Source organism: Macrobrachium rosenbergii, chromosome 20, assembly GCF_040412425.1.
Source record: "Macrobrachium rosenbergii isolate ZJJX-2024 chromosome 20, ASM4041242v1, whole genome shotgun sequence".
Taxonomy (NCBI): Eukaryota; Metazoa; Arthropoda; class Malacostraca; order Decapoda; family Palaemonidae; genus Macrobrachium; species Macrobrachium rosenbergii.
In genome coordinates this window covers 33,845,001-33,866,024 of record NC_089760.1, presented here as the reverse complement: position 1 = coordinate 33,866,024, position 21,024 = coordinate 33,845,001, and the positions used below count along the sequence as shown (strand labels likewise).

Below are 21,024 nucleotides of genomic sequence, written 5' to 3'. Positions count from 1 at the left end.
AGGAGCGTTTTCAGCGTCCCTTCGGCTCCTAGCTATAGCCACTTTTTAACATTTTACAGTACTTTGTTTTAGGTTAAACTCACCCCAGCTCACTTTGTGTAAATTCGAATCTAACCACTTGAAGTTGGGGTTTATTCATAGGTTCTTTTCGGATTAAAGGGTTTGTGGTGACAAGTGTATCCAAACGTGTGAAGAAACCGAGAAGTTGAAAGATGTCGCTGTGGCAGTTGCAAATGCATACAAGCTTATATCTTGTAGAAGTAACCTGTAGTGTGTATATATATATATATATGTATGTGTGTTTGTGCGTGTGTGTGTGTGTAAGTAAAGGGGTGCCGGGAGGAGGGGGAGGGGTATTTTTATTCTGTGATCCAGAGAATAACGTCATGGACGTAGCACAGTCAGGTTTGAGGATTCGATTATCCCCAAGGAGGAGAGAATGTTTGTGGAGGGGAAATTACTCCTCAATTTTACCGGAATGGGAAGAGGACATTGTTGATGAACTTGTAACCTCATCTCTTATATAAATGCATTTCATGGGAACGAAGGATTAATACCTTTTGCATTTTGGAGTCGACCATTCTCGAAAAGAAGGTTGATATTTACGAAAACATGTCCTATAGGAATGTAGCCTATGCATCATGCGGTGCACTGTAGGCATTACTTAAGTTTTTTTGAAGCGTCCCATCGGCCCTTAGATGCAACCCCTTTCATTCCTTTTACTCTACCTCTTGTTCATATTATCTTCCTTCCATCTTACATTCCACCCTCTCCTAAGAGTTGTTTCATAGTGCAACTGCGAGGCTTTCCTCATGGTACACCTTTCAGACTTCCTTTAATCTTCACCGCTGGAAGACCTCATAGGTCCTATCGCTTGTCCATTGGTCTAAATTTGATATTTCAATTCCAGTTGATATAGGAATGCATATGAATGTGTTGTTTAAGGTAGAGAGAGAGAGAGAGAGAGAGAGAGAGAGAGAGAGAGAGAGAGAGAGAGAGGAATGTGTATGAATGTGTTGTTTAAAGTAAGGAGAGAGAGAGAGAGAGAGAGAGAGAGAGAGAGAGAGAGAGAGAGAGAGAGAGAGAGAGAGAGCGAGAGAGCGTTAGTGTATTACCGTCCAAGTTGCTTTGATAAAATACGACAGCCTACCCGTATTTCTCACAGCTGAATAACACTTCCATAAATTAGGGCTTGCCGAGGAACGGGTAATAATCCCATGGCGCCACTTTCTTCCTGTTTTTCTCACTTAACATCAGCATAAACAAGTAAATGTTGGATGATAAATAGAGAGTGGAATTTGACAAGCCTGTCTGTTTTGCTATTCTCTCTCTTCCGTCTTATAAACAAGTAAATGTTGGATGGTAAAAGGGGAGTGGAATTTGACAAGCCTGTTTACTAATGCTATTCTCTCTCTTCCATCTTACTTTCCACCCTCTTCTGACAATTATTTTTTAGTGCAGTTGCGAGGTTTTCCAATGCTGTTACACCTTTGTAACCTTTTACTCTCAGTTTTCCTTTCAGCGCTGAATAACCTTGGGGGATAGTGCCGTCATAGCATTACTCAAGGTTCTTTGCAGCATGCATTCGGCCCCTAGCTGCAACCCCTTTCGTTCCTTTTACTGTAGTCCCTTTCATATTCTCTTTCTTCCATCTTACTTTCAACCTTCTTCTAACAGTTGATTCATAGTGCAGCTGCGAGATTTTCCTCCTGTTACGCCTTTTCAAACCTTTTCCTGTCAGTTTCCGTTTCAGCGCTGGATGACCTCTTAGATCCCAGTGCTTGGCCCTCGGCCTAAATTCTGTATTCAATTCAATTCATATTGGCTCTCGATACAGAAGAGTTCGCTCATCCAGCCCTTCGATTAGTTCCCATCTTGGTTTCCATAAACATACCATATTGCTTTCAGCTGTACATACCTACCCTGCTAACTTTCCTAGTTTTGCCTATTCGGTGATTCACTTGTACTCACACCCGACTATCATCGGGTCTATTTACTTCCAAGTACGATTTAAGATTAATTGCTTCATCTTCCTATTTTCCGTTAATCGTCCTGTTGCAAACTCTTGTAAACTCTTAAGAGTTTTTGCACCTCAAGTTATATGCCTCATTCCTTCATTAAACCTTTACTCTTTTCATTCCACTATTTACTGGTTATGTTACCTATTCATACCATCCTATTCTTAGATACATTACCTCTGTTCCCATGATCCCATCCTCCAGTTTCACATCCTCCTCGTCTGCACCTTCTCCCTTGTCTTTGATCATGTCACATACTTTCGTTAATTTCCTCATTATATGCTCTTCTCACTTTCTTAATGAATTAACTTGCCGTAATAACATTAATAGCCATGTTTTCACCATTTTCTCTCCAACTCATATCTGTCAACTCAAGGCTGATTCACATTATAACATCACGTCACCGACACATCACGTCACGTTGAAGTACGTGAGAATTTCTTGCATGTAATCAAATGGTCTTGTTCACACCATCACATCACGGCACCATCGAGCGCACGGCATCTACTGTCACATCACGACATGTTTTCTTGGAAAGAATATTTTGACGCGACGTGACGGTGCCTAGGCACGAACTGAACGAGATTGTGATGGATAGTGTGAATACAAGTCACGGCTGGTGGGACGGTGACGTGGCGTGATGTGTCGGTGACGTGATGGTATAATGTGAATCAGCCTTGACTGTTTTATCTACTGTGTACTAACAAATAGTCTGGCGAGTTGTTATCCTTACTTGCGAATCTACGTACTTTTAAATATCCTCGAAAACCATAGATTTAAAACAATTCAGCCTGTTTCCAGCATCTTTTTACCAGGCTCTCGCCATTTTCATTTATTCCAGGAACTCCATACCTGCCAGTCACCTGCTACCTTTGCATTCAAGTAACTTGGCATAGCTGTACCTTCATATGTTCCCCAAATCTAGCCAGACATAGATTTAAGTTTCCCAAGCTGATTTTCTTTCATTCATTATTTTCTATTCGACCAAATACACGTTCGTTATTATAACTTTTACTTGAACTGACACATCTGTTCTCGTTCACCTTTCTCAGTATATCTCCCAGGTGTTGCCCCTGACCATTCAGGGTATCCTGCTATCGATACTAAACAGATAAAGAAAAGTTCGTGATCATTACTTAATTAAAAACTCGCAGAGAAGTTATAGCTCCAGAGCGCAACAAGAATAGGGCTGGTAAGATCTACCTTGTCCAACTGAAGATCGTTCTGTGTTGCTTTTTCAAAAAGGATATAGGTTTCCTGACCTTTTTTTTTTTCATAACTATAGTGCCCCGTAGGGGTTAGTGCCGTCAGTGCACTTCATGCGGTGCACTGTAGTCATTACTTAAGGTTCTTTGCAGCCCCTTCGGCCCCTAGCTGCAACCTCTTTCATTCCGTTTACTGTGCCTCCATTCATATTATCATTCTTCCATCTTGCTATCCACCCCCTCTTAACAAATATTTCATGGTGCAACTGCGAGGTTTTCCTCCTGTTACACCTTTCAGACCTACCTACCCTCAATTTCATTTCCAGCGCTGAATGACCTCATAGGTCCCAGTGCTTGGCCTTTGGCGTAAACTCTATAATCAGTTCAATTCTCCACATTTCTCCTTTATTGTCTTTTGTGTGAATTCGGGTACATCATCGCTTCCTGTGACCTCTCTGTTGTGGTTTCTTCGGCTTAAGTTAAAGGAACCCTGTTGGTATCCTTCTTGTGCCTGCGGGTACATCTTCACTTAGTACTTGGCTTTCGTTGTTATTTTGCGCCTTTGGGCATATTTTCTGCATGAGCCGCCTGCTGCGGTTCCTGTTCCCGTGTCCTCGGATGAATCATTCTACATGCAGACGTTGTCGTTTGAACTAGGATGTTTTATGGGAAAGAGGCGCTGAAGTTCCGTAGTTACAGAAACAAAAACAATTAGCCGAAGTTTCTTCAGCACAATCGAGTTTTCTGTACAGCCGCTACGGTGTATAATCAAGGCCACCGAAAATAGATCTATCTTCCGGTAGTCTCGGTATAATGCTGTATGAGCCGCGGCCCATGAAACTTTAACCACGGCACGGTGGTGGCCTATCCTATATCGTTGCCAGAAGCACGATTCTGACTAACTTTAACATTAAATAAAATGAAAATTACTGAGCCTAGTGGGCTGCAGTTCGGTTAGTTTGATGATTGAAGGGTGGATGATCAACGTACCAATTTCCAGCCGTCTAGCCTCAGTAGATTTTAAGATCTGAGGGCGAACAGAAAAAGTGCGGACAGAATAACATGCGGACGGAGAGACAAAGCCGGTACAATAGTTTTCTTTTACAGAAAACTAATAATAGCTAGGTGTTCCTCTTTCCGCTGCCCGTTTTAGGGAGGATAAATGATATAAGTTAGTAGGGGAACTTGAATAGGAAAGGATACTCGAAATTTTTGAGTTGCTTATCAGCAGTTTTCATATGCAATTTTGTCTCATTTTCCGTTATATGAATTATTTTCTTGCACTCAATTAGAAATGTTTATACATCAGTCATAACCCGTAACTATTCTATTTCACGAAAGCGAACTAAGACGGGCAAACGTCATCCAAATATAGTTTAGGTCATAAAGTAATTCCGAAGCACAGAGGAAGGAAGAAAAAGATGGTGTCTCTCAAGAAATAATTAGTTATGTACTGCTTTTAATGCTATTCTTAGCGACTTCTGGTCACGGTAGATCTTGCTAAAGGCTTCAGTGTTGACGGTCGTTGGTTCGCTTACAAAAAGTAAAAAAAAAATTGATCCGGGCAAATCGACCAAGCTGCGCACGCATACCATGACCACAAATTGTTAGCTGGTGTCCTTTCATTACCTATTACCTAGGAATAATAGCATGATTTAGCTGTGCAGAGCTACTCAAAAGAACCAAAATCTTGCAAAAGTTTGTTGATGGACATAACCACTTGGGAAACGGCGAAGCCTTTTGAAGAGAGTCAGATTAGAAATTTTATAAAGAAAGTAGTGAATTTCACTGTCTGAAAGTGATTGGTATGAAAACTCAAAACATCTGGGTTTCTTTGAAATAAAATGGTATCCCTGACTACTCTCTCTCTCTCTCTCTCTCTCTCTCTCTCTCTCTCTCTCTCCTGAGTTTTCCCTCCCATTTAAGGGGTTCAGTAAAGCTCCAAAATTTGAATTCTCTATCCTCTTCAGTATTCCCTGAATCATTTACCAGCAAAATTTCAAAACACGAGTCTGCTATCCCTTCATGCATGGCCGGACTTTCTTTAGTTAACCTTGACAGCTTCGGTGCCTTTAAAAACCTTGGTAAAACACACTGTGTTCTGGATTTAGTAACCTGACACCGGAATCCATGAAACACGGTTTACGTGACGTAATGAAAAAAATACGGTTTCCCTAACGAGAGCAGCGTAATGCGTACGGCATGCTGTGTACCCGAATGTGCAATGAAGTTAAATTCGCTCTTTTCCGCGAAGAGCGATGATCAATAGGCATAACACTACTGACGGAGGCGCCGACGCGCATCTTCCAATACGCTGCATAGCTACTGAGTCATTTATACGCCGAAGGCGGGGGAGGGGGAGAGGGAGGGGGGAGGGAGTTAAAAAGAGAGCCAGAAACCGTAAGTAGTAGTTTTTGCATGTGGTGGTACGAAGGGTGTCAACAACCTCCCTAAATCCTCTCCCCCCCTCCCTACCAACACCCCTCCCCCCCACCTCCCACCGCTGTCCACGCACCAGAGCCAAGTCCGAAGAAGAAGAAGAAGAAAAAAAGGGATGGATGAGATAAATAAAAGTCGTTTGGTAAATTTTGCAGCGCATTTTAATTCGTCTGGCTCGAGCGGCTTAAGGTCACAATGAGACCCGAGCTCATTTTTCCGTTTTCGGTTACGTTAGGGCTAAGAATGCATTTGGGTTAAGTGGATTGGGAGCCACTATACAGCTGAGAGACCATTTTACGATCGTATAGACTAAAAGGGAACAAGAGAGAGAGAGAGAGAGAGAGAGAGAGAGAGATACCAGAGGGGCGCCAGGTATTAATAAGTCAATGGGGCTGAGTAAAGGGGCAGTTCTACGAGGAATGCACTATGTTTCAGGGATCATTGTTGTGATGGCTATGGCAAAAAATGAGGGGGAGAGAGAGAGAGAGAGACAGAGATAAAAAAGAAGAAGGAAGAGGTAGATGGAGAGACTATGACAGAGAGATATCATGGAGGGTAGGGCAAAGGAGGAAGGGAGGGGGAGGGGGGAGTGGGATGATAGAAAGGAAATAGATAACCCTCCTCCAGTATCTCCACCACACCACAGCTGCATGACGAACGGGGGTATTTCCCCCCACCTCTACCCCCTCTCTTCTTTGCTGGTGGGGGTGCCACGGCTGCAAAGGAGGGTTCTGGGGAAGGGGGGGGGGTGTGGAAAGCGGCAGCAGCCCTGAGTGTGGGAGAAAGAGACCGAGAGAGAGCAGTGTCACTAGTGCGGTCGTCCAGTAAGGGCCGCACGTTGGTGGTGGTGCTGGGAGTGCCAACACGTGTCTTGGAGAGTGAAACGGGGGGAAAAGGAAAGCCCCGGAAGGCAGAGTTCGAGTGAACCTCGAGAAGGTTTTTTTTTTTTTTTTTGCAAGTTTTGGTGGTTGTTTTTAAGTGTCTTACACGAAAGGAAATCGAGAGGAGACGACGCCTCTTTCGGGCCGAAGGCTTTTTGGATGCAGGTTTCAGTCGAAAGAGATTTTCGGAAGGTGTTCTTTCAAGACAGAGAGAGAGGTTGCCTCTTCCGAAGGTCGTCTTCCCCTCGAAGGAAGGACCCGGATACTCCGAAGGGGGAAGAAGTTGAGGACGAAGAAGGCCCACGTGCTGGCCACAGCCACGTCAAAGAAGTCACTGGTAGGCGGCGTCGAGAGTGAGGAAGAGATAGAAGGAGAAAGAGAGAGAGAGAGAGGGAGGAGTGAGGGACGCCTCCGTCTTGTAAACACATCGAGGGCGTGTGGTTGGGCGCCGGTGTTTACATGATGACCGTGGCAGAGGCGGAGTTGGTGAGGCGGGCGGCGGAAAAAGGTCGGAGTGCATCATTTTGCGCTCCGTCCCAGCCGCTGTCCGCCCTCCACTCCGCGCACTCATCCTCCGATATCGATATGGACGCCCGAGCGCACGCCGCGGCGTTCCTGCAGGCGCAGCAGCAGGCGTCGTCGAGTCCAAGGGCGAGGCTGAAGTCCACCAGCTCCGCCAGGCGGTCGCAGTCCTGCAAGGTGCAGGGGTCGCGGCCTCCGCGCGTACGGCGGCGCGAGTCCCCCAGGGGCTCCGATTTGGCCATCCAGCTCGACGAGGTAGCCAACGCCGCCTTCGCCCGATGCGCCGCTGAGCAGCAGCAGCTGGAGGATGCCTCCTACAACCCTTTCCTTCGCAAGGTCCCATCCTGCGGGAGGCTGGTCACCCTGGCTCCCGACGGTGGAGCCAGCGGCGAGGATGCCGAGGGATCGCCTGTCCTGCGGAGGACGGCATCCGCCCGTCGGCCCCGTCCTCAGAATGGTTCTTCACCAAACCACTCCCCGACGCCCACGAGGGTGGTGCGTCCGTCGCAGAAGAGCCGCTCGACGAAGCGCCCCAGTGCGAATGCTAGCGGTGGATCCCGACGGGGTGGAGGAGGAGGAGGTGGGGGAGGAGGAGGAACCAGCTACCTCGATGTCAAGCCTTCCGGATCGAACGAGGGCCTCGACGATTCTTATCTTCTCAGGAGTTTCGCCACTACTACTAAAGGTAGGGAGGACACCTGTGCTCCAGGACAGTCTTTATAGTCATACCTCTTTGTTTATGAGATTAATGGTAATTATGCAAAACTGAATAATAATAATAATAATAATAATAATAATAATAATAATAATAATAATAATAATAATAAACAGGAACAACTTGAAAAGCAGCTGTGATGATAAAACCATGACAAATATTAAACGTATAAATATAACTCTCTCTCTCTCTCTCTCTCTCTCTCTCTCTCTCTCTCTCTCTCTCTCTCTCTCTCTCTCTCTCTCTCTCTCTCTCTCAGCAGTTTCATTATCAAAACGCTGACCCAACATTCCCAGCGCAGTTTTCTTCACCGGTTCCTAACATCCTCAAAATTAGGTTTCGTCATCAGCAAAAATTTACGCCGAACATATTTACCAAACTTGAAAATCGTCTTTGCAGAAGGGATGGGAAAACTTGTAACACCCCACTTCAAATATTTGCATTTTAATGGTTTTTGAGAGAAGGATTTTGACAGGAATATTGTGGGGATTGTAAGTAGGTTTTGCGCGTGACTATTTTCTTTTTCTTTTTTTGTGGTTGGAGGGTGGGAGGTTGGGGGGAGTTAATTTGTAATATCTCACTGGAAAGGAAGATCTAATTAGGTATTTGCCAGCTCTACCGTAAAATGCCAAGTAAGTTCCTGTAAAAGAAGAGTATGAAAAAGAGTAGAAGGAAAAGGATATTATACTTTACAGTATAATGAACGGCTATTGACTTTGAAAATAGGAAACTAAAGTATTGCAACAGATATATCTTTCACTTTAGCCATGATTGAAGCTAAACTTCAAGAGTTATTATAACTTTCAGGCTCTGCTCCTCTCATTTGCAGTAGATCCTGCTTAAAAGATGAAAGTTATGAAGATATTATTATTCAGTAATAGCGCTTTAATCTCCTCTCTCACGATATATATATATATATATATATATATATATATATATATATATATATATATATATATATATATATATATATATATATATATATATATATATATATATATATATATATATATATATATATATATATATATATATATATATATATATATATATATATATATATCTACACAAAAGGCTCATCAGCAGCGTGTCAGACCCTCCTAATACTTCCCACACATAACAGCTCAGAATTATACACTGTTCAGCAACTTATTGTTGTCTGTTCTTTCCACATGACCGCGCCATCTCAAAATATCGTGTTCCATCCTTTCACTCACACAAATGTTTTCACCAATTCTGTGTACCGCCATCATTGAATTTTCTTATTTTATTATTTTCTTTTAGGCAAATAGTTCATCTCTTTAATTTCAACAAGCATTTGCTTTTATTTCCAGTTTTTATTTCCACGAAGCAGAGTCAACTCAACAATTTCCGCATAACATATTCTCACCTTGACTTTCATAAACACACCAAGTCTCTTCCCAGTCTTCCACAAACACCTCGCATCATCTATTCTGTGACTTGCCTCTCTTCTTGTCGTACCCCTATCCGTTTTATTTGCTCCAGATACTACCTGTGCGAATGAAGTGCTTCTATACGTCCACCATCCATATTAATATTATATGCTTCATCTTTCTGGCATTCGTTTATTTTCATAAGCTTGCCCTTGCTCACATTCACTGTCAGCAAAATATATATATATATATATATATATATATATATATATATATATATATATATATATATATATATGTGTGTGTGTGTATATATGTGTGTGTGTGTGTATGTATGTATACACACCACACATACACACACATATATATATACATATATATATGTATATATATGTATATATTGACACAAATTAAATAAACACATATTTAACACATATAATATATATAATATATAATATATAATATAATATATATATATATATATATATATATATATATATATATATATATATATATATATATATATATATATATATATATATATTTTTTTTATTATTTGCGTCATGAGTTTGCGTCTATTAAAGGTTATTAATTAAGTTTCTTCACTTCTTAGTTTTTATAGGTTTCTGATGACCTAATGAATCGACAATGATATGAAATTGCTATTACTGCTACTTCTACTATTAAATAGAATAACGGTACTACCACTATCAAAGTTTGTAATGGTAATAATAATGGTTTTGCTGGCTATGTCGTGAAGGAAGGATTTGTCAACCTCAGCCTTCCTCAGACTGAGAGGAGGTTGGTAAAGGCAGGGTGGCGATGCTTGCAACCTCACGCCTCTTGCAGGAAAATGTGTGAAAATCGAGTTACTCAGTTTTAGCTTTCTGTAAAAGAAAATTATTGAAATGCCTATTTGTCTGTCCGTCCGCACTTTTTCTGTCCGATCTGAGGTCTTAAAAACTACTGAGGCTAGAGGGCTGCAAATTGGTATGTTGATCATCCACCCTCCAATCATCAAACATACCAGATTGCAGCCCTCTAGCCTCAGTAGTTTTTTTTATTTTATTTATGGCTAAGGTTAGCCACGATCGTGCGTCTGGCACCGCTATAGGTGCCAACAACACAGGCCACCACCGGACCGGACCGTTGCTGAAAGTTTCATGGGCCGTGACTGAGAGTTTCATGGGCCGTGGCTGAGAGTTTCATACAGGATTGCTATACGCTGTACAGAAAACTCGATTGCGCCGAAGACACTTCGGCGCATTTTTTACTTGTTTTTAGTAGATACCACTAAAGAGAAGCTGTCATTACTCAGAGAAAGAATGGAAACGTTTTCATACAGAGCAAAGGTATTTATATAGGAGATAAAATTAATGCTCATATATTTTCCCCACTGGCCGCTGTGGAAGTGAAATTATCTCTCTCCTTTGAGATTAGGCTAAGACTAACGTCAAATGAAAACGGGCTGCTGTCACGGAAGTTTCGTGATTAGAACAACTGTTGTGCATTCTTTATGACGACTGTTGCAATGATTGTGCGCCGTGATATTTCTCATTAAAAATTAGGGATAGTAATTTTTTGAAATTATATATATTTTTCATAATACCATTTTTCTGGTAGACATTACTCCAAGCATTTTAGTTCTCAGCAGGTCTTTTGGGATGTGCGGGCTACCTCCATGACCTTACTCTGACTCTCTCCGTCGACCTTGCTTATCATTCACTGGTCGAGTCATTCATGCCATCATCAGAAATGCACACACACACATATATACATACATACATATATATATATATATATATATATATATATATATATATATATATATATATATATATATATATATATATATTTCTTTATTCATGCTCGTTTTGATGCTCGTGTATTACAACATGCACGCATAAATGTACACACCAATATACTCATATACACATATATGAGTATATATACATATATATATATATATATATATATATATATATATATATATATATACTGTATATAATATATGTATGTATATATATATATATATATATATATATATATATATATATATTGTATATAATAATATATATATGTATGTATATATATATACAGTATATATATATGTAAAGTTAGTGTGTGTTCTTTTTACATTTGCATGTGGTGTAATAAACAAATATTTAAACTGGATGCCTTGCGCGAAGCATGTATTGAATTGGTTTTTTGTTCTGAACTAGACCTAACGTGATAGCCAGTGAAGTTTTTGTAATAGAGGAATTTTGTATTAGACCTGCTCGGGAATCTATGGTAATTAGCAAACGACATAGCTTACTGAATGGCGTGGAAAAATATGCTTGATTCGCATGCTTCACATGGTTAGTGTATAGTCTTAGCTTAGTAATCAGTTCTTGGTCATACTAGCTTGATTTTTTTTTTATTATATTTCTTTGAGACAGCAGAGGAAAGATCCTCCAGCTATTTTTTCCTAATTTTTATGCGCCATGAATCACTAGATAAGATATTTTGGTTGTAAAAGCTTCGTATTCCGTCAAAGCTTTAAACATTTGTTATCTTGCTATCAGAACCGATATCATTCTGCCTCTTAGTACAGCTCACTCCGTAGGGGGGTAGGGCCGTCAGTGCACCTCATGCGGTGCACTGTAGGCATTACTTAAGGTTCTTTGCAGCGTGCCTTCGGCTCCTAGCTGCAACCCCTTTCGTTCCTTTTACTATACTTCCTGTCATATTCTCTTCCATCTTACTCTCAACCCTCTCCTAAAAATTGATTCATAGTGCAACTGCGACGTTTTCCACCTGTTACACCTTTCAAACCTTTTACTGAATGACCTCATAGGTCCCCGTGCTTGGCCTTTGGTCTAAATTCTGTGTTCAATTTAGTACAGCTCACTCAACTCTATAGTTGCCTGGAAAGTTCTACATTGCAGGGGTGGTTAGAGCTCTCGGCTAGCACGCTGTTGGCCCAGGGTTCGACTCTCCGACCGGCCAATGAAGAATTAGAGAAATTTATTTCTGGTGATAGAGATTCATTTCTCGTCATAATGTGGTTCGGATTCCACAATAAGCTGTAGGTTCCGTTGCTAGGTAACCAGTTGGTTCCTAGCCACGTAAAATAAATCTAATCCTTCGGGGCAGCCCTAGGAAAGCTGTTAATCAGCTCAGTGGTCTGGTTAAACTAAGGTATACTTACCTTTTTTTTTTATAGTTGCCTGGTCATGAGTGACGTCTTTTATGAACCTTAGTAATACAGATTCCCCAAATTTAGGGTTTGAGTAGCATTTACTTAAATTTAAGGACCCCAGTGATACAGAAACCTGTACATTAAAACTTCACCGTCAGAGAACCTTAAATATATGAACATAAATAGGAGGGCCCTGAATTTATGAGTTTAAGCAACACTGGGCCCTAAATTTATGGACCTCAGTATTAGAGGCCCATAAATTGTCATACCTAAGTAACAGACGAACATTCATTCATTAGGTGACCTTTGTAGTACATAAACATAAATTTGTAGGTATCGTTAACACAAATATCTTGAATCAGGGAGCTGTGAAATGCAGAGAACAAAATTTAGATATCCCAGTAGTAAAGTGGCTTAGATTTAAGAATTTAAATAGGAGAGAGAGAGAGAGAAATTTGGTTGCCATCGTTTAGGATCTTTGCGGCGCAATCCTAAAATCTGACCAGTTTTGTAAAACAATTGAAAATTACGCTAAGTGATTTCACATTACATACATAACTTAGAGCAGTGGTTCCCAACCTTTTTTTGGCCATGCCCCATCTAGTCACCTCTAAAATCCTGATGCCCCCTGTGGTGATATATAATTCTTATACTGCATTCATGTGGAGGAAGCCTTTAAGCCATTAACTTGGTTTAAACATTCTCGAATTGCCCCCCCCCCTTAAAAATCAAATTATTCCCCACAGTGGGAACCACTGACTTAGAGAGTTAGTGACGCAAGAACGAAAATTAGTAGCCTTCCATGAACAAATTCATGAAGCATCGGGATTTTTTTTATTGACCTCTTAACTACAGAAATCACAGAAAGGACTTCAGGAGTGGAGAGACAAAGTTTTGTGATGGCAGTAAAGTAGACATATAAATCAGAAACTTAAAACCTCAGAAACTTAAAATCTCAGAGACTTAAAATCTTAGAGGCTTAAATTCTTAGAATCTTAAAGTCTCAGAAACTTAAAATCTCAGAAACTTAAAATCTTAAAATCTTAAAATCTCAGAAACTTACAGTAAAATCTTAGATACTTAACAACTCAGAAACCTAAAAAATCTCAGAAACCTAAAATTTTAGGATCTTAAAATCTCAGCTACTTAAAATCTTAGAATCTAAAAATCTCAAAAATTTAGAAATTTAAAATCTCAGAAACTTAAAATCTCAGAAACTTAAAATCTTAGAATCTTAAAATCTCAGAAACTTAAAATCTCGAAAACTTAAAATCTCAGCAGTCAAGAATCGGAAATTTGAGGATCTCAGTAATTTTGAACCTAGGTTTCAAAAAATTTGTCATCAGAAGCTGACCATTAATCTTTTCTTGAGTATGACGACCATAGACTTAAAATTAGGGGCACCATTTGCCTGCTATTCTACATCTTGAGGTTTCTGGAACATAGAGACCTAGTTTGAAGACCTTACTACGAGAAGGGCTTGAAATTTGGAATTTAAATATTGGATTTTCTCCAGTTTAGAGGCCTTTACCATAGTAACCTAAAATTAGGGAGGTAACACTGAAACTGAATTGAGTTTCCATTTGTACGTAGTCCTAAATTTCAGGCCCCTGAAGTGAATGAATACCACTAGAACGGGCACAATAATTGTCTTCAAAGCTTTGGAGTGCGCATGAACTTCCGATATATTAGAGGATATAGAGGCACCCATATCTTACAGCTATTAGTAGAGGAGCGTAATAATGGTAACTATTAGTATGCAAAGTGTTAGATTTCATGCTCAAATCCAAAGCAGCAGTGACTAAATTTCTTACATGAGTGGTTACAAAAATTTTGCATTTATTAGAAACATTTTTTTTATATAGCTCAACAAGAAGGACCTCAGTTTTATACAATTGATAAACACCCTAATTTTGCTTTAGTTGATGTAGGAAATTTGGAGACTTTATGAAAATGAGTAGAAGCACCAGGAATTTTAACATATTATTAAAATAAGCACTCATTTTTAGATCCGTTGGCAAACGAAGCTGAGTGTTGTACGAGTCAGCAGAAGCGCCTAGTTGTGCGAATATGCGTCTTTTTCATTGTCAGAATAGACGTTGAATTTTATTGAAATCAGTGTAAAACCTAGGGCTTCAAGGAGAAACTCGAAGTCTTTTATTATTTGTTTGTTTTGCAGTACTTATATTATTTTCCGTGAACTGTTGTCTTTCTTCCTTTCTGCCAAATTAACCGTGTCATAAAAACACATTGTAATTTATTCACCTGTAAACAGAATTCTTAGCAGTGGATAACAGAATATGCAGATTATGAATTGTTTTTATTTTCAAACAGATGGCAATACGGCTACATTTTGCACCTGCACTTGCTAAAACTATTTCTAATAGAAATCTTTTGTGATTCATTCAACTCACTGATTCTTAGGCCTTACTTTGACCCATTCCACTCTCATTCCGCTCTCTCTGTTTACTCTAGACCCTTACACACCACTGTACCTTTGCGTTAAAACAACCAAGTCATGTGGATCTTGAATGTCCAGTACACGATGACTTTATTGGAGGGTGTTTACCATCTCTTGGTTTTCCCAGTTGTCTTCATCCCAAGGTAATTTTCGGTAAACGAGCTTAGTTTTCCCACTTGTTTTCATCCTAAGTAATTTCGGGTAAACATGAGCTTAGTTTTCCCAAGGTAATTTTCCTGTATACATGAGCTTAGTTTTCTCCACTTGTCTGCATCCTAAGGTAATTTCCTGTAAACATGAGCTTAGTTTTCCCCACTTGTCTCCATCCTAAGGTAATTTCCTGTAAACATGAGCTTAGTTTTCCCATTTGTCTGCATCCTAAGGTAATATCCTGTAAATATGAGCTTAGTTTTCCCCACTTGTCTGCATCCTAAGGTAATATCCTGTAAACATGAGCTTAGTTTTCCCCACTTGTCTGCATCCTTAGTTAATTTCCTGTAAACATGAGCTTAGTTTTCCCACTTGTCTGCATCCTAAGGTAATTTCCTGCAAATATGATGTTAGTTTTCCCACTTGTTTGCACCCTAAGGCAATTTCCTGCAAACGTGAGCTTAGTTTTCCCACTTGTCTTCATCCTAAGGTAATTTCCTGTAAAACATGAGCTTAGTTTTTCCACTTGTCTTCATCCTAAGGTAATTTTCTGTAAACATGAGCTTAGTTTTCCCACTTGTCTGCATCCTAAGGTAATTTTCTGTAAACATGAGCTTCTACTCAACGACTGAAGACGTCAGGAAAAGATCAATTTCTTCTGGGTTTAACCATGGCCACCGGTGGCTATGGCTTAACGCATCAGATTGTAGGCCTACCCGTCATTGCTGTCATCTCTGGTGGTTGGATGCTCCAATTAATGTCTGTCTCTTGGGATCCAGTTAGATTTACTGATGATAATTTGCGAAGAGAATTCTGAAAAATTTTTGGGGTAAAACCAGATTTCGGAAGGATTGCCAAGATGAGAATATTAGGGAATCATGATAATTCGGTAATGTAAGAAAATTTATTATGTTCAGAAGATCAAATGAATTGAATGGGATTTGGTTCGGGGAAGAATTTATGCAAATACTATCTAGACGAAATTAGAGTTTTGAAGTGAAGAAAAGCTTCGATTCGTTATCAAGAAATCAAATGGAAATTATGACTTCTCTAGGTATCTCAGTAAAAAAATCGTAATCCTCGGCTTCCGCGCCCCAGTGACTTTCTTTCCCCTGCTGCCAGTCTTTGGAAATCTCTCTCTTTCTCCCGTTTATCCTCCTTTTTGTGACGTTTCATCCTTCAAGAGTCAGGTGCATTGCTTCCTTTGTGGTTAAGCCCCGCCTTCCTTCCTTTATCCTTTCTCCATGTTTCTTTCCTGTCTGGGCTAGATAAAGGCAACAGTGTTAGGAATGCAGATAATATATATATATATATATATATATACAGTATATATATATATATATATATTATATATATATATATATTATATATATATATATATATATATATATATATATATATATATATATATATATATATATATATACATACATACATACATGTTTATATGTAATATAATATACATATGTATGCTTGTATGTATATTACATCTATAATTATACGTATGTATGTATGTATATATAATATATATATATATATATATATATATATATATATATATATATATATATATATATATATATATATATATATATATATGTATATATATACTATATATATATATGTATATGTATATAATTAAACTTTCGTTGTTCAGACATACAAAAGAGCACTCAAGTGTCAATTTAATTTTTCTCCTCCTAGAATGAACGACGCGAATTTCTTTCAGTTGCCAGACGTCACTACATAGCGGTTTTATGTGGCAGAACATTCTTTGATAAGACGGGAATGAAGTAACTGCCTTTTGTCTTCTTCTTGGTAGAAGCATTCGAACTTCTGGCACAAGGCGTCTACATGCAACTTTGCGATAAAATGTCTCTCTCTCTCTCTCTCTCTCTCTCTCTCTCTCTCTCTCTCTCTCTCTCTCTCTCTCTCTCTCTCTCTGCCAAGTGCAATCAACTTTGGTGTTGTGAAACCCCTTTGGTTTCAATTTGGTGACTTTTTATTCTGGGAGTAAGGGTTAATATTGTTTCAAAGTTATTTCTCCTCATTGGAATTATTTGATGTATGATGTATGAGGAAATCTTATTATTTTTATCAACTGCAAATTATAAGACACGAAATAAATATTCAACGATTGGAACTTCATTGATCAACAATGCCTTTGTGGCAACGGGGGAGTTTGATATTTAATGTTTCATTAATCCAGTATCTCCCAGCAGTTGGCTCTTAAGTCCTCTCTCATTTATCTCCGGTTACTCATTTTTATTATTAATCTCAAACTTGGAAACAAAAGCCCCCCGCAGTGTACATGGCGAAAGATCTAGAAAGTAGGCCACCGTCCTGACGTCACGGACGCCCACTCGCTCATAATTGGCTCGGCGATTTACTTGTCTTGCATTGCGTCACGGCATTGGTTGCCGAAGCAGCCGACCTTTATGTCTGGCGCTCGCTGATTGGCTCCGCGTCAGCTGCTTCATGTTTAAACGTGTCACAATTAAATTACTTGGCTCGGCGGGGGAGGAGTAAGAGAGAGAGAGAGAGAGAGAGAGAGAGAGAGAGAGAGAGTCTGAAAGGCACCCTTCAGCTTTGAAAGTTTCTCCTCGAAAGAAAACGAGGGGAAATACTCCGCAATGACATTTGCAGTGGATCATGTTATACAAGTTTACCGCTTATGTAATTAGGGGTTTGATCTAGTTAGTAAATTGCTGAAAGGAGATTGCAATGGTCTTCTTATACGTGTATGAATTACGCATACATACGAACACAAACATATGTATATACGTACAGTATATATATATTATATAATATATATATATATATATATATATATATATATATATATATATATATATATATATATATATATATAAAATAGATTTAAAAAACGTAATTGGCAATTTATGTACATACGTACTGACATGAAATGCACTCGCCCACACTACCGGTAAATATAGCATTTTATAACAAACACAGCTTGGTGGTTTTTGCAGTGGTACGTGGAACTGAAATGAAACTAACGATGCTTTGTGTAAATCGTATCAAATTCCTCTCTGATGGCTATTTATATTTTTGTCTTTTCATTTTTGCTGCGTATTTATTGAATTTCATATAGTATTAAAATCTTCATTTTTATTTAGTTATATAGTTTTCATTTTTTTAAATTTTAAATAAAGCTGCATATTTGATGGCACAATACTTACATTAGACAGATACGTTTGCGCTAAGGGTTTTATACTTTACATTTAGATTGCATATTTCTCTCTCTCTCTCTCTCTCTCTCTCTCTCTCTCTCTCTCTCTCTCTCTCTCTCTCTCTCTCATGCACACAGTTTTGTTCGCCAGAATATTTGTCATTTCTGACTTTCAGTCTGTTTGCAACACGTCGTACGTTTAGATTCTCTCTCTCTCTCTCTCTCTCTCTCTCTCTCTCTCTCTCTCTCTCTCTCTCTCTCAGTTTTGTTCTTCACAATTTCCTCTTGTCATTTGTCCCTTTCAATCTGTTTGCAATGTACAGTTCATTAAGATTCCGTATGACTCTCTCTCTCTCTCTCTCTCTCTCTCTCTCTCTCTCTCTCTCTCTCTCAGTGAATATCGAGCATGGTGGTAAATTATGAAAAGGCAGCCAAAAATAGTTACGTTGCTTTCCGTCTCTCTTCCTAAGTTGGCTTTAGCTTCCCTTCCTGTAACCTGGTTTTTCGAAAAAAAAAAAAAAAGTCTTTTTAGGCGTTTCCTCTTCCCATTCCCTCTCCTGGGAAGATATTTCCTCCCCTTTTTATGGCTACACTCGGTTTGGTTTCCTCTTTGTATTTTAAGGTTTATTCTGTTTCCGCTATTTTGCGTTTTCTTTTTTTTTCAATTTTTTTTATTCCCAGTTTGATTTTGTGCCGGATGGTGTAGGAGAGATGAAACTTATCTGCTCCCCCCGCCCCCTATTTTTTTAGCGTCCTGTGTATCTTTATACCTTCCTACATATTTGTCTTTGTCTGTTAATCTGCCCTCTGTCTATATTTCTTTCTATCTGTTTATATTATTTCTTCACTCTGCATACGTAAATAATTTAATAATTTTTTTTATCTTTAACTATAATCATAATTTAATGTTTTTAAAACACTCGTTCTAATGTTTGTAGTCCAGTGTGTGTTTACGCAAAAGTAATTTTAATCATCTGCGAATTTACTTTATTTCATGATCTCTGAGATGATTAGGAGATGATGAAGGATAATAGTAGATTTTATATATAGTGATTGCTTATAGTGGATTTTGCAATTAAATATGTATATATCATGTATATGGGTGTATGTATATACATGTATATATTATATGTATGGGTGTATGTATGTATGTATATATATACACATTTATAGATACGTACATACCTTATTGTTGCTTCTCCCTTTATTTGTTTTTTTATAACTGTCGTCGCTTTGTTCTGTGGAACCACTTTCGTAAGTTAATGGCATTTGAGGTTTCTGGGAAGTAATGCTACTTTTAACATAATGTCGTTCGTTTTAAGTTTCTCTTCGTTTCCCTTTCATTTTGTCTTTCTGTTATATGTTTTTTTTAATGAGGTAGTTAATGTGTACTGCATCTGCTGTCGCAGTAGTAGTTTATTTTATACATTATTGTAGTGTCTGTATTTTTAAGTTATTTCAGTTATATTTGTAGCTCACGCTGTGCATTATTTTAATGTGAATGTTCTCCAGTTATTTTCTATTTATCATCGTCCTTCTATTCTGTCTTTGTCTCCTCTTTATCTTCTTGCCGTTCTGTTCCCTTTACGAACTACCACCTCTGATATCCGCTCCAACCCCCCCTTTTTCTCCGGGCCAAAATGGTTCCTCATTTCCCCAAAATGTTCGTCTAATGAAGCCATCGAGATCATCCGACTTCCTGTGGGGTCAAGGGGACTCATCTCATCCAGATTTCGGCGGGGGCGGGGGATGGGCGGGCGATTATAGATTTGACTGATATCTCGGGAATTTTACGACTAAGGGCGCCTTCGAATCGTTCCAGATCTTTTCCTTATTTTGTTTTTGATGCATTTGTTCGTAAAAAAAAAAAAAACGGTTAATGTAAACCATGAAACGTGAAATAAATATTCTTTTGGGAAAATTTGTTTAAGGTAAATACGTTTACATTTTTTTCTGTTTTCTTTGTATTTAGGAATTACGGATGTTTATGCTCATCTATTGTTGAAATATTTTTTTTTTAATATTCTATAATATTTGGGACTAGTGAGTTGTTTGATTTCATATATATATATATATATATATATATATATATATATATATATATATATATATATATATATATATATATATATATATATATATATATATATTTACATACATGAAATCAAACAATTCACTAATCCCAACTATAGAAAATTAATAGAAAATATTTCAATGCACTATCGGTTAGGGGTGAGTTCGAATCTTCTCCACCGGAAGCAGGTGGGGTTTCTTTATTTGATTCTCATTTCATATTTATGGCTTTGTCGTAACTAGTGTACCCGAACAGTATGAAGAAAGAGAGAAGTTATTTGCGGCCATGTGGTTATTGCAAATAGATGTCTGTTTTGTAAAATGTAACTTGTAGACTCTCTCTCTCTCTCTCTCTCTCTCTCTCTCTCTCTCTCTCTCTCTCTCTCTCTCTGTGTGTGTGTGTGTGTGTGTGCGTTTGACCGCCAAGAAATGCCCGACGATGTGAGCCCATCCATTGGGTCAGGTTTGGTGCTCGCGACCTTATCCCTATATGTGAGTTTAGTTTTTTGTAAAAGGATACTATTGTGCCGGCTTTGTCTGCCCGTCCGCCCTCAGATCTTAAAAACTACTGAGGCTAGAGGGCTGCAAATTGGTATGTTGATCATCCACCTTCCAATCATTAAACATACCAAATTGCAGCCCTCTAGCCTCAGTAGTTTTCATTTTATTTAAGGTTAAAGTTAGCCACAATCGTACTTCTGGCAGCGCAAAGGTGCCAGCAACACAGGCCACCACCGGGCTGAGAGTTTCATGCAACATTGTACGCTGTATAGAAAACTCGATTGCGAT

General features: G+C 38.8%; 1 protein-coding gene across 2 annotated transcripts in view; it reads left to right on the top strand.

The window, feature by feature from the left end:
- Positions 1 to 6,433: 6,433 nt before the first annotated feature.
- The window catches only part of LOC136849234 (GTP-binding protein RAD), a 450,918-nt gene continuing 436,327 nt past the window's right edge, over positions 6,434 to 21,024 (top strand). Inside the window, exon 1 of one of the 2 annotated variants that reach the window (XM_067122464.1) lies at positions 6,434 to 7,750. In XM_067122464.1, the coding sequence (XP_066978565.1) occupies positions 7,003 to 7,750 (748 nt within the window). In that variant the 5' untranslated portion in view covers positions 6,434 to 7,002. The remainder of the gene's footprint in view (positions 7,751 to 21,024) is intronic. The other variant, XM_067122463.1, reaches the window with a different exon arrangement.